The 13403-nt window shown below is 55.5% G+C and overlaps 1 protein-coding gene across 3 annotated transcripts; it reads right to left on the bottom strand.

The window, feature by feature from the left end:
• Positions 1-395: 395 nt before the first annotated feature.
• Positions 396-7261, bottom strand: RIIAD1 (regulatory subunit of type II PKA R-subunit domain containing 1). Of its 3 annotated transcripts, XM_062192266.1 has the most exons (5): positions 7177-7261; positions 6713-6789; positions 2084-2130; positions 980-1107; positions 396-512 (listed from the first exon to the last, which is right to left on the bottom strand). In XM_062192266.1, the coding sequence occupies exons 1-4, from the start codon at positions 7258-7260 to the stop codon at positions 1037-1039; spliced, it is 279 nt and encodes a 92-aa protein (XP_062048250.1). In that variant the 5' UTR covers position 7261; the 3' UTR covers positions 396-512; positions 980-1036. The 3 variants fall into 3 exon arrangements, with proteins under 3 accessions (XP_062048250.1, XP_062048249.1, XP_062048251.1); XM_062192265.1 differs by lacking the exon at positions 396-512 and having other exon boundaries at positions 1055-1107; positions 2084-4378; XM_062192267.1 differs by lacking the exons at positions 396-512; positions 980-1107; positions 2084-2130 and adding an exon at positions 4385-5630.
• Positions 7262-13403: the final 6142 nt, after the last annotated feature.

Genomic DNA, 13403 nt, shown 5'->3' with positions numbered 1-13403 from the left:
CTCTTGGCTCCTGGCTTTGAATTGGCGCAGCTCAGGCCATTGTGGTCATTTGGGGAGTGACCCAACGGATGAAGACTAACCTCTTTCTCCCCCTCCCCGACCCCCTGCTCTCTATAACTCTGCCTTTCAAATAAATAAATAAATCTAAAAAAGAAAGAAAGAAACACAGGGAGTCAGCACCTCACACCCTGCAGTAGCCCCGGAGAAGGCAAAGGGAGCGGTCCCCTGGCTCCTGTTCCTCTCCGAGCCCTACCCCAGTTCTTTGCACCCTGCTGGCCCTGGGAGTGAGGGGCCATCGTGGGAACAGCAGGAGGCCCTGGGTGGCCAACGAAACATCTAACGAGCGAGAGCCCGCCCAGCCGATGTCCTCCTCCTTCCAGTGAAATAAAACAGAGTGCAGGAAGGGCGGGTTTTAATGAGGATCTTTAACAGCCTCCCAGACAGCAGACAGAGCCCAAGGCAGCTTGGAAACCCACGCGGATGGCAACAGGCTCTCGTGCTCCCCGACGACCCTGCAAAGCAGAAATGGCTCCACTGAACCCGTGTGGCCTTTCCCTCACGCTCACACGGGTAAGTGAACGCAGGAAAGAATAAACAAACCACCCTAGCCTTCAAAATGCTTTCAGGGGTCATCCCGCCCGGAAATCCTGGCCCAGGCTGGGTTGATGGTGAGGGGTATAGGATGGCACCCAATCCAAGAGGCCACTGGAGAAACTGTCCCCCCCACACACTCGGGGCCACCAGAGAAAGGGCCCTTCCCCATCCCGGTCCCCTCTACCCCTGAACCACTCCTGTTCCCACCACATCGCTGCATCAGGATTCCTGCGAGACCAACCCTGGGCCTCGCTCCAGCTCCCAATCCCCCGAAATAGCGTCAAGAAAACTAAATCGCGCGTCGCACTTGCGCCACTCGCTTGCTTTCCTACGCCGACGCCGACAGATAAAGCAGCCTCTGGCTGTAAGCGAAGTTAACACCCACCCAGAGGCTGGGTCCTGGCTGGCCTCGCCCAGCAGCTGAGCATCGCGATTCTGCTAATTAAGCTGCTTTCTTGTCTTTAATTAGCTGCCTGTGAATCTTGTTGGGAAGTCTTGGATCCGTGAAATAATCTGGGATGGAAATCAAAGAGAAGGAATCATCTTCACTCAGGGGAGGGGACTGGGAGGGAGGCAGCCTACTCTGCTAAAAGTGCGGCTGGCTTGGTCCTAGCAGCAAGGTCGCTGGTGGCCCCCGACGGCAGGACATGAGCAGTCATGGCAAATCCCTGTGGTCACTGGCCCAGCCCAGCAGTTCTGAGCCTTCCAGAAGAGCTCAACCGGCTGGCGCCCACTGCCTGCCCGCTGCACCCTGCACCCTGGGCGCTGGCCGGTCTGCTTGCTTGATGCACGGGGAGCCGTCACACAGCTCAGGGATTCTCTGGGCTTTCTGCTTCCAGCCCTTCTTGGGGCCCAAGTAAATGCCAAGTATTATTCTCGTCTCCTCAGCCTGCCAGCTCCCGTCTCCGAGCGATCACGCCTTCTCTGCGTACCCGCTCTCCGAGGATGCCGGCAGGAGGGGCTTTGTGCACCCAGCGGGATGTGCATCAGAGGCAGCATCTGCTGTGGCAGCACACGCGTACCGAGATGCAGTGGGAAGTGCAGTGGGGACACAGCGGGCCCCGAGACGTCTGCCAGCCCAGCCATTCCTGCTAAATACCATTGACCTTAAGCCATCTCGGGCAGCCAGAGTCCATTAGAATCACCTGGGGAGCCTTTAAAATGGTGGATGCTGGGTCCCACCCCAGGCTAATTAAATAGAACCCTCTGGGGGTGGAGCCTGAATGCCAGCAGTTTTTAAAAGCTCCCAGGTGCCGCTAGCGCACAGCCAGGGCATAGAACGCACTTCAAGGTGTGCGGGACGACGAGGACGGCCAGCGCGCTCCCTCGGACTCCGAACTCCTCGCCCTCACCGGGAGGGAGCTCCACCCAGGTCCTGTCTCATCCCGAGGAGACACCAGGGGACGCCTCTGGGGAAGAAGCGCCCAGCCTGAATTCCCAGTATTACTCCCAGCTCTCTGCTACCAGGCATTGCCGCCGCCCTACTCACCTGCCGCAAATTCTCGGATGTTGTCTGGTCTCTTCAAAAACATTTCCCTGGAAAACATTCAGGGACAGGGCGAGAGGGAGAGCGCGCCTTGGGAGCCAACACATAGCCCACGCCTGATGGCCAAGCCCCTTTCAACGGCCATGTTCCTCCAACTCGGGATGCCAGGCAAAGGGCAAAACGCCCTGAGTGGCAATCAAACTAGGACACTGGCCTCATCACAAACAGGCTGGGGGCAGCGTTTTCACAGAACCACGTCTGGGGTGGGAAGCAGAGACGAAGAGGTGCGTGCCTGGGCACGGTGCTCACACGCAGCGGGATAGACCCACAACCCTGTGGTGTCCTGAGGAGGCGCAGGCAGGAATTCCCACGCGAGGGCGGCTGGGCCGACAGAAAAGATGGCTTCCAAGGGCACAGAGGACAGACACCTTGGCAACACCCGCAGTCCCAAAGCCCTGGGAACCGAACTATGCTCTTATACCGCATAAAACTTTATGGTTCATAAACTAGGTTCATAAACACTGTCCAGGTAATGTCCCCATTTCACAAATGAAGAAACCTAACCTTCGAAGGTTAATCATTTGCCCAAGTTCATAAAGACAGTAAACAGAGAGCGGGCCCAGAACTCGGGCCTGCAAGGGCTGCGGTCTCTGCTCTCTGTCCCTTGGCTATGGGCTGCCCCACCCCAACAGCCCCACTTCCTTGTCCTCTTGTCAAGGCTGACCCTCCAGGAAGCCCCTACCCCTAACCTTTAAGAATTTTGCTTGGGTCCAGCACTGTGGCATAGTGGGCTAAGCTTCCACCTGTGGCACCAGCATCCCATATGGGTGCCGGTTCATATCCCAGCTGTTCCATTTCTGATCTAGCTCTCTGCTATGACCTGGGAAAGCAGTGGAAGATGGCCCAAGTGCTTGGGCCCTTGCATCCACATAAAAGACCCAGAAGAAGCTCCTGGCTTTTGGCTTCGAATCAGCCCAGCTCTAGCCGTTGCAACCATCTGGGGAGTGAACCATTAGATGGAAGACCGGTCTCTCTCTCATTCTCTGCAACTTTGCCTCTCAAATAAAATCTTTTAAAATAAAACTTTTGCTGGGGCCGGCGTAGTGGCATAGCAGGTAAGGCTACTGCCTGCAGTGCCGGCATCCCATATAGGCACCCGTTCAAGTCCCAGCTGCTCCACTTCCAAACCAGATCCATGGTATGGCCTGGGAAAGCAGTAGAAGATGGCCCAAGTCCTTGGGTCCCTGAAGCCATGTGGGAGACTGGAAGAAGCTCCTGGCTCCTGATCGGCACAGATCCAGCCATTGCAGCCAACTGGGGAGTGAAGCAGTGGATGGAAGACCTCACTCTCTCTCTCAATCTCTCTCTTTCTGCCTCTCCTTCTCTCTGTGTGTAACTCTTTCAAATAAATAAATCTTTAAAAAAAAAAAAAAAACTTTTGCTCCCCTTCTCCTTTGATTCAAGCTGATAATTATCAAGCACAAGTTATGTATAAATAACTAATTTATGGGGCCAGCTCTGTGGCGTAGTGGGCTAAGCCTCTACCTGTGCCGCCAGCATCCCATATGGTTGCTGGTTTGTGTCCCAGCTGCCCCACTTCTGATCCAGCTCTCTGCTATGGCCTTGGGAAAGCAGTAGAAGATGGCCCAAGTGCTTGGGTCCCTGCATCCACATGGGAGACCCAGAAGCTCCTGGCTCCTGGCTTCAGATCAGCTCAGCTCCAGCTGTTGCAGCCATTTGGGAAGTGAACCATCAAATGGAAGACCTCTCTCTCTCTGCCTCCCCCTCTCTCTGTCTGTTAACTTGGCCTCTCAAATAAATAAAATCTTTAAAAAAGAAACTGCATTACATATGAGGGATTGATTTTTTTTTTAAGATAAAATATAGGCTGACCTCAAAGAAGGTACAGCCAAGGAGAAGAGCACCACTGGCATCAGTGAGGCCTGCAGAGGCACAGGGGCTTCCATAGGCAAGACAAGGGCTGAGGGGCCCCGCAGGAAGGAAGCCACGCAGGCGCTACAAACTTGCTTGAGGGTTAGAACAAGTTTGTAGCCACCCTTGTACCCACAGCATCCACGAGAGCACTCAAGGAATGGTCGGTGGGATGATCCAAGTGCAGCCTGGCAGGAGTCAAGGGCATGTGCAGGAAGGAGCAGGGAGCAAAGGAGGCTGTGTTAGGCAGGGCCTTGAATGCCGGGGCAGACGCGTGTCCTCAGCTCCAAAGACAGCGGGAATGCGTACGTCAATGTGCTGCAGTCGCGCAGTGGGACACTGTACAGGAGTGAGGTCTTCCGGATACTGAGTGGAAGCCAAGCACAAATGAGCGCACACTGTAGACTGCCAGTTACGTTAAAAAGCAAGACAAGCCTGTAGCACGGGAGGTCAGGCATGGAAGTCCCTCAGCTTGGGATATGTCACTCTTCTGTACATTATGTCTCAAGAGATGCTAAAAACAAACCAAGAGAGGCGATGGCTGTGCAGCCACCGAAGACTCTGGCCAAGGACTCGTGTGATCGGTGCTGGGTCTGGGGAAGGTTCATGCGCCTGGGAACCTGCGGAAACAGCTAATCAAGCCTTTCCACAGGCTCACACCCAGCTACCCCATCTGCACCCCCAAACGTTTCTCGGTGCCTAAAACGGATTGTGACTTTTCCCATTCTTCAGGTCCAAAATTCAAGGTATTAGGAGCTCTGTGCCTTGTTTATGAGTACAGGCTGGAAAGCTGTAGCTGAATGCTCACAAACCATTAGGATCCAGAAACCCCAAGTGGGAAGTTCACTTCCTGAAGCAAAGCTGAGAGTATCTCTGGGTTCCGTGTGCGTCATAAGCAGAGCCCTGCAGAACTGAAAACCACTCGCGCCGTGGTACAGCAGGTTAAGCCCCTGCCTGCGATGCCAGCATCCCATGTGGGCACCAGTTCAAGTCCCAGCTGCTCCACTTCCCATCCAGCTCCCTGCTAATGCGCCTGGGAAAGCAGTGGAAGATAGCGCAAATGCTTGGGCCCCTGTCATCCTTGTGGGAGATCCAAATGGAGTTCCAGGCTCCTGGCTTCTGCCTAGCCCAGCCCTGGTCCTTGAGGCCATCTGGAGAGTGAACGAGTAGAAGCAAGATTCTCTCTGTGTCTCTCTTTGTAATTCTGCATTTTAAAAAATACATGAATCTTATAAAATCAAAAACCAAAGCACAGGCACAGTGCTTGGGACTCGGTCCTCTCTGCCCCCTGCCTCCTTTCTCACAGGCAGGACCACGTGAAGCATCTGGTTTAGATGTGTGGCTGGCTCTGGCTCATTCTGGAACAGGCACAGGAAACACCAGCAGTAGCAAACACCCACAGGGAAACCCTCAAACTTCAAATACTACCCGTCTCCCCAGCTCCACCCCGGAAAAGAAAGGCCCAAAGCGGCCAGGAGGGCTCCATGTGGGGTACTTCAGGGACTCCAGAAGGGAAAGCATGGAGGCCTGCCTGGCCTGGGGGGGGGGGGGTCAAGGAAGGAAGGGGAAGGGGTCCGACGGTGTCCAGCAGCAGCCAGGCCCAGACACCAGCCTCCTCCTGAAAAAGGAACAACACCCTCCTCATTCACCATCCCAGGTGTTCTAATCCTGTTTGTGATTAATGCAAATGGTGATTTAATTCAGGCTTTTAAGTCCATCCTCAATTTCTCTGCTGGAACCACTCCTAACCCGGACTGCAAACTCCCCAGGATAGGAATATAAAGATTCTTTCTTTTCCTGTAGAAGAAAAGTTGCAACAAGTGATGGCACTATCCCCAGGTCTGAAACGGACAGACCACCCTGCAACTATCTTTTGCCCAGGCCTTACCCCTGGCCTAAATAAACCTGACCTTCACAGAGAACTGGGTACCTTTTAGTTTTCCCATTTCCTTCTCCTATCTGCCCTCTGAGTCTCCTACACTTGGAAAAACGGTAAGGGGCCAGCACTGTGGCGTAGCGCATAAAGCTACTGCCTGTGACGCCAGCATCCATATGGGCACCGGTTTGAGTCCCGGCTGCTCCTCTTCCAATCCAGCTCCCTGCTAATGGCCTGGGAAAGCAGTGGAAGACGGTCCAAGTCCTTGGGCCCCTGGACCTGTGTGGGAAACCTGGAAGAAACTCCTGACTTCTGGCTACAGACTGGTCCAGCTCTGGCTGTTGAGGCCACTTGGGGAGTGAACTGGTGGGTGGAAGATCTCTCTCTATATATAACTCTGCTTTTCAAATAAAAAATAATAATTAAAAATAAAAAGTTCAATCTTAGGATATTTTCCAACTTTAAGGAAGTTGGAAGCAATAGGGAGTGTAGAAAGAAAGAAAGAAAGAAAGAAAGAAAGAAAGAAAGAAAGAAATATATATATATATATATGGGCTAGCAGTTACACCAAGAGGTTCCCCATCCCATCCAGCTTTCTGGTAATGTAGACCCAGGAGAGCAGCTGTGATGGCTCAAGTAACTGGGTTCCTACCATCCCAAGTGGCAACCCCGGATTGCATTCCTGGCTCCTGGCCCAGTCCCCAGCCCTTTCAGGCATTTGGGGGCAGACCAACCACGAAGGGGGCATTTATATTCCTCTGACCCAATAAGATCCTGTCCAGTTTCTCCCAAGATGCCCAAAGCCAGGCTGGAAAACCACCCACCTTAAGAAACCACTGATGAGAAACTCCACTTCTTTGTGGGCCCTCAGGTACTTCTCGTTGGCAATCCGAGTCTCAATCTGGGGGGACAAGAGCAAAGGGTCCCGTTCCCCGAGACACCCAGTTCCCAAGCCCGGAGGTGTGAAGGGGGCCCAGCTCTGAGCCCGGTTGCTCGGAAGCCCGGGTCTAGGGGATTCAGCGTCGCCTCTTGCTTGGGGGTCAGGGGCCTCCGCTGAGGTCGGACCCCCACCGTCCTGGCTTGTTTCCAACTTGATGTGTCTGGCGGTAGTTCCTACCCGCTTCTCGGGCCGGACCCCTGCTTCAGCTCCGGGGGGCCTCCCTAGCTCCCCCCCAGGCACAGGCTCCCGCTCGCCTGCTCTCGGGGGCCCTCCTACCCGTCCGGGGGGACCCTGGTCCTAGCGGAGCCGCACGTTGACGGAGGTTAGCGGGGGTGCGGGCGCACCCACCTTGAAGACTCGCAACTTCTCCAGCTGCTCCGGGCTCAGCAGCCCGGGCTCGGGCCCCAGCAGCCCGCTCGGCAGCGTCGCCATCTTGTCGCGGTTGTCCGGGCGACCGGCCGCGGCCCCGCCCCCGCCCGGCCGCCCCCTCCCCCCAGTCCGGCGGCCGGGGCAGGGTGTGGGGGGCGTCGGCCGGGAGCCCCCCGGGAGGGGCGACCCTGGGCAGCGCTGGAGAAAGCCCGGTCCCCGCGTGTGGAGGCTGGTGGCTGGGCTTCACCGAGTGTGGAGGGGCCCCACCCTATCCCAAAAAGAGTTGTCCCCCCACGGAGGTCTAGAGCAAAACAGGGAAAGGGGGTCCCAAGGCAGGGTCTCCCAGAACCTGGTTCCCGACTCTCACCTGGGCAGAAGCTGGAGGAAGCCAGGCTTCCGCCTTCCCACGGGCCCAGAAGCCGGCCCTTGGGTTGTCCCCAGCCAGGACTCGGCAGGAACTCAGTTCTGCAAAGGAACGGCTGCTCTGGCCCAGAGGATGCTGGCCACGGCCTGGGGGACATCTCCCAGAGTTTGCCCTCGTGGACTGAGTGTTGGTGTGGGTTAATTTTCTCTTCACCCTGGGCACCTCATACATTCTCGCACTCCCGACTGAACTGGGGAGGGCAAAGGCAATTGATCTTCAAGATTTGTCCTCCTAGTGTCCAATTAAGAAGGGCCAGCGAAACAGAAAGCCAGAGAGCTGAAAATAGCCGGCTGGAAAGGGCAGGAGCCTGCGGGCGCTCCGGTGCCGGGCGGTGTGCTGTGTGCCCCCGCAGAGGCAGCGCCCAGCTTCCTTTCCCAGAGGCTGCGGGAAGGGAGCCGAGAGGGAGGCTGTTTCTCAGATGTGAGAACAGCTGTCCCAGGCAGCAAGGAACCTGCGTGAGAATCCAGCTCTGCATTAGGAAAAGAAGTGAAAATGCAGGCAGTTCCCAAGCCAGGGAGGACCCAACAGATAAATTAAGGAGTGGGCTACAAGCCTCCTGCCAGCAACCCCATCTGTTTTTTTTTTTTTTTTTAAGAGAGAGGTAATAGAGTGAGAGGGAGATAAGCCGCCATCTGTCACCGGTGATGTTTTTCCTGCAGGAGCAGAGGTTAGCCAGAGAGACATTTCCTGCTCCCCTGCCACATCCTTGCCCCAGGTGACAGTGGTGGAACCCTAAGAGCAGGGTGGCCACGAGCCACCTGTGGCTCTTCACTTGAAATGTGGCTGTGAGTGTTACATGTGCTAGGGATGTAAAATACACTCGGGACTTGGCAGAGCTGGTATGAAAACAATTATGTAAACTGTTTCAATCATCTATATATTGATTGCATGTTGAAATAGTGTTTTGGGGGCCAGCGCTGTGGCTTGGGTTAAGTCTCCACCTGCAGCGCTGGCATCCCATAGAGGCGCCGGTTTGTTCCTGGCTGCTCCTCTTCTGATCCAGCTCCCTGCTAATGTGCCTGGGAAAAGGAGTGGAAGATGGCCCAAGTGCCCGCACCCATGTGGGAGATCCGGAAGAAGCTCCTGGCTCCTGGCTTCTGCCTGGCCCAGCCCCAGCCGTTGCGGCCATTTGGAGAGTGAACCAGCAGATGGAAGATCTTGATCTCTCTGTCTCTGTCTCTGTCTCTCTCTCTCTGTATCTCTGCCCTGCAAATAAATAAATCTTTTTAAAAAGAAAAGAAATAGTATTTTGAATATATCAAGTTAAATAAAATGTATCATTGGAGGCTGGCATTGTGGAGCCACTGCCTGCAACACTGGCATCCCATATGGGTGCCCGTTCATGTCCTGGCTGCTCCACTTCAGATCCAGCTCCCAGCCCATGGCCTGGGAAAAGCAGCAGAAGATGGCCCAAGTATTTGGGCCCGTGCCACCCATGTGGAAGATTTGGATGAAACTCCTGGCTCCTGGCTTCAGCCTGGCCCAGCCCTGGCTGTCTGGGGAGTGAACTCACAGATGAAAGATCTCTCTTTGTCTCTTCTCTCTCTGTAACTCTTTCAAAATAAATAAATCTTTAAAAAGAGAGAGGGAAATGTATTGTTAAAAGTCATTTCACTTGTTTCTGTTTACTTTTTTTTTTTTTTGACAGGCAGAGTGGACAGTGAGAGAGAGAGACAGAGAGAAAGGTCTTCCGTTTGCCGTTGGTTCACCCTCCAATGGCCGCCGCGGCTGGCACACTGCGGCCAGCGCATCGCGCTGATGCGAAGCCAGGAGCCAGGTGCTTCTCCTGGTCTCCCATGCGGGTGCAGGGCCCAAGGACTTGGGCCATCCTCCACTGCCTTCCCGGGCCATAGCAGAGAGCTGGCCTGGAAGAGGGGCAACCGGGACAGAATCTGGCGCCCCGACCGGGACTAGAACCTGGTGTGCCGGCGCCGCAAGGCGGAGGATAAGCCTATTGAGCCGCGGCGCCGGCCTTCTGTTTACTTTTTTAATGTGGCTACTAGAAATCCAAGAATTATGTATGTGGTTTGCATTATATCAATGTGGGAATCTGGACTGGCTGACCTCTGCCCTCGCACACACTCACGGCTCTCGGGTCCCACTCCCATGTAGAAGCAGCTGGTGTGCTTCTGTGGCTAGTGTATGACGTTCTCGTGTTTCCAGAATCCATGAAGTCTTTGTTGCTGGGTTACACCGGATGGCCCAAAGGCCCATGTATGAGAGAGGCTACTGTTCCTTCCTGACGGCTTCTCAGTACTTGCTAGTACATACCGTGCTGGCCGGTGTCACCGTCCCACTTGAGAGCAGGAAAGTTACACAACCAAGTCTCTGCACTCTCACTAAGTCTGCCATGAAAGTCTTCCCTTTGTGAAGGCAGCAAGTGTTTGATAACTAAACACTCTGCATACCTATACCACCATATTTTGCCCTTTCTCACAAATATCCCCATTATCCAACATTTTTCATTTCCTAGGAATCTGAGACCAGGAACACAGCTCTCCCTTTGTCGAGCCAGTAATCTCTCTCTCTCTTTTGCTTTTTGTTATTTTTAAGTTATTTATTTATTTGAAAGTCAGAGTTACAGAAGGAGAGAAAGAGCTAGAGACAGAGAGAAAGAGAGAGATGTCCCATTGCTGTTTCACTCCCCAAATGCCCGCCACAGCAAAGGCTAGAGCAGAAACTCCATCCTGGTCTCCTATGCGGGTGGTGGGAACCCAAATACTTGGGCCATTTTCCACCATGTCCCAGGGGTTGTAGCAGGAACTAGCCAGGCCTGGAACTAGGCACTCTGATATGGGTGCAGGTGGCCCACCCACTCCCAGTCACTGTGTGTGTGGAGGGCAGCTCCATAAAACCTGACTGCGGAGAAGTAAGACAGAGGGCGGGCTTGGGGAGGGTGGGCAGAGAAAGTCTCTTGCAGGAACTAGGCGTTGGCAGCCTCATCTCCAGGCCCTCATTTCTCGAGATTCTTCCTGGAGAGAAAGGGCCCAGGATGGGCCTCTGGGCCACAGAGCTTTTCCTCATCTCTACCCCACCAGGTTCCCATCACCTATGGCCCAGAAGAGCTTCAGAGATGAGCCCACAGTTGCTCAGCAAGGAGGGTCTTCTACCCCCAACCCTGCCTCTCTGCTCCCCGACACCTCCGCTCTTGGGATCTCAGGCCAAGAGAAGGAGACACTTCACTATCCCCTGCTGTCTCCCCAATTACTGACAGGGAGGAATGAAGGGAACTCATTGTAATTCATTTCTGTGACTGTTTAATAGTTCAATTAATATGATTAGCCCCAAGCCTGAACAAGCAGCAAGGCGGCAGATCTGCTGAGAAGACACAGAGTAATGAGATCAGCGGGGCTGTGGGGTCTTCCCCTTCTTCCTCAGAGGGCGTGATCTGTTTAGCATCTCCATAAATACCGAGATCAGATTAGAAGCCAAGGAAGCAAGACTGGGGGTGGGGCAGATGAGGAAAAAGTTAATTTGGAGAAGTGTTTTCACTTTTTGACACCCTGCCCCCTGCCCCCCATCACATCTTCCACCTCTCCCACCCCACCCCCGTCTCACCCTACCGGGCAGACCTGAGAATTCATAGGAGGAAGTGTAACCAGGTGCACACACATACATACATGTTCACTGGAACACAGGCACAGAGCAGAAAGTGGCTCCAGGCCACAGAAACCCAGGCTAAGGAGGATAGCTGGTGGTCAACAGGGACTCCAGGAGTAGAAGGAAGGAGTATTTCTCACCAGCAACAGCTCCCCTGAGGACAGAAGGGGAGGGGGGACCAGGCTCAACACTGGTCCCATACCCAAGAGGAATGGTTGATGTGAGCATTTGGCCAGTGAGCCAGTGGAAGGGCTTGCCTTGAGTCTCCCCCCGCCCCTGCGGCCCCCCACTGCCTCGCACATAAAATTTCTAATTAAATGCGTGACTCGGGAGCCAGGCTGCCTGTCTCCGACCCCAGCTCTGCCTCCTTCCTGCCGACCCCAGCTCTGCCTCCTTCCTGCCGCATGGACTCGGGCGGGTTATTTAATTTCCCTGAACCTTAGCTTCTTCATCTGTGGTTGGAGATAAGGCCAGAACCTGTATCATAGGGTGGTGGCGAAAGTGGAAGGAGCAAGTGTGAAGCACTTGGGACAGTGCCTGGGACCCTGTAAGTGCCATAAAGTGCTGTTATTATTTCACCTCTAGGAGAGGGACCTGCCTGCCGTGAGCGCCCAGGGACTCCACCAGGACACGTCCTGGAGACCCCAATACCACCATGGAGACATCAGCCTCATGCGGGGCGAAGAAGGGAATGGCAGAGGAAGGGTGCGTGGACCCCAGTCAGTGAGCACCTGAGGGAAAGCCAGGCGGCTCCCTGTGGCCCCAGGAGGTTGCATGCCAGCAGGCGCCTCCTGCAGCCAGGTGAGTGGGCCCAGCGCGGGCAGGGGTCAGGCTCCCTTCAGATTATGGAGTGTGGGGGTCACCCACAGGATAGCTGTTTCGGGGCGTCGTGGCGCCCCCATGGGCTCCCCCTCCCCAGCTCCTCTTTGCTGCCTGCCTCCATTAGAGTTCCACTCAAGAAACCCACGGAAAGCAGAAGCAAGTGAAGGAGCCAGTGGGGTTCTCCGCCCGCAGCTTCAAGGCTGTGGCTCTTCCCGCAGGACCAGGAACCGTGGGTCCTCTGGAGTTCTTCGCATGAAGTGTTTGGTAAAGCACCCACTGTGCCCGAGCAAGGCCCCGTGCTAGACATGAACAGTCAGGTGCTGAATTCTGCCCAGCCCCGGGCTTCAAGGAGCTTACAAGTGAGCGCGAGCTCCCGCCCACGCACTTGTACACACAACCCCCCCAGAGAGGGAGCAGGGGGTGCCGGCGGAGCTAGAGTTTCCCTTGGTTCCTTTTCTGGAAAATAGACAGTTCTACCTACACTCACCTCACCCCTGCCCTCCCCTTCCCCACCTCCCTTCCTGGTTTCCTCTCTATCCCTCTTCCCTCCCCCCCCCCAACTCTGCGACCTGCCCCCCTGCCGCCCCCTCCCCTGTCTGTATCTCCCTCCTTCCTCTTCAAGCTGTCCGACTCCTCTGTTCTATTTTCTTTCCCCTGATTTCTTTTCTTGGCTCCCCAGATGTCAGGCTCCCCTCTCCCTCACCCCCCCACCCCCACCCCCCAGCTCCCAGCTCCTGGGTCTTCTCTTCCAGCACCGGGGACAGCTCCAGCCCCCGGAACAATGGACCCCACCTTAGGGCTCCTCTATAAATTCTCCATCTTAGTGCCTTGCCCAACTCCCAACTGGGGAGTAAGCTGGGGGAAGGGCCATTATCAACAGGACCAGCTGCTCTTCTGGGGGCGGGAAGGGAGTCACGGAGGATGGAGATAGGCAGAGGGCGTGGCTCTTGCCTGGATTGTGCGTCCCTCTCCAGGGTAGAGAATTTGTATTCTACCCCTGAGACTGACATCACTGATGTCAGGGGAAAGGAGGTGGGAGTGGGGAGGGGGGTGTGGAGGGGGGAGGTTTTTGTTGAGGAGAGCGCGGCCGGAGAGCAGAGCTCCGGGACCCAGGTGACCGGGAAGGCAGGCAGCCCCAGCGGCGGGAGCAGCCGGCAGCAGCCCAGGCCCGGGGACCTGGGACCGGGGTGGGGGTGGGAGGGGGGCTGAGGGGAGGACCTGAAGGGGGGCGGCAGGGCAGAAGGGACCCCTGGAGCCCTGCCGCCATCAGAGATCAAGCTTCTGGCATCAGGGATCTTCGGACCCAGCAGAAGGATCAGCCACAGGGGAGGTGTCTTCCCCGGGGAAGCCAACGAGAGCT

This window comes from Lepus europaeus, chromosome 5 (assembly GCF_033115175.1).
Source record: "Lepus europaeus isolate LE1 chromosome 5, mLepTim1.pri, whole genome shotgun sequence".
NCBI classification, from domain to species: domain Eukaryota; kingdom Metazoa; phylum Chordata; class Mammalia; order Lagomorpha; family Leporidae; genus Lepus; species Lepus europaeus.
Note: the sequence above shows the minus strand (reverse complement) of the source record. Positions and strands in the feature narration are given on the sequence as shown.

Coding starts and splice junctions, on each gene's coding strand:
- RIIAD1 (XM_062192265.1), bottom strand. CDS start 7,260: ATGGCGACGCTGCCGAGCGGGCTGCTGGGGCCCGAGCCCGGGCTGCTG. Junction 6,790..7,176: donor AGAAGTTGCGAGTCTTCAAG/GTGGGTGCGCCC, acceptor TTGTCCCCCCAG/ATTGAGACTCGGATTGCCAA. Junction 4,379..6,712: donor CTCATCAGTGGTTTCTTAAG/GTGGGTGGTTTT, acceptor GCTTCCACTCAG/TATCCGGAAGACCTCACTCC.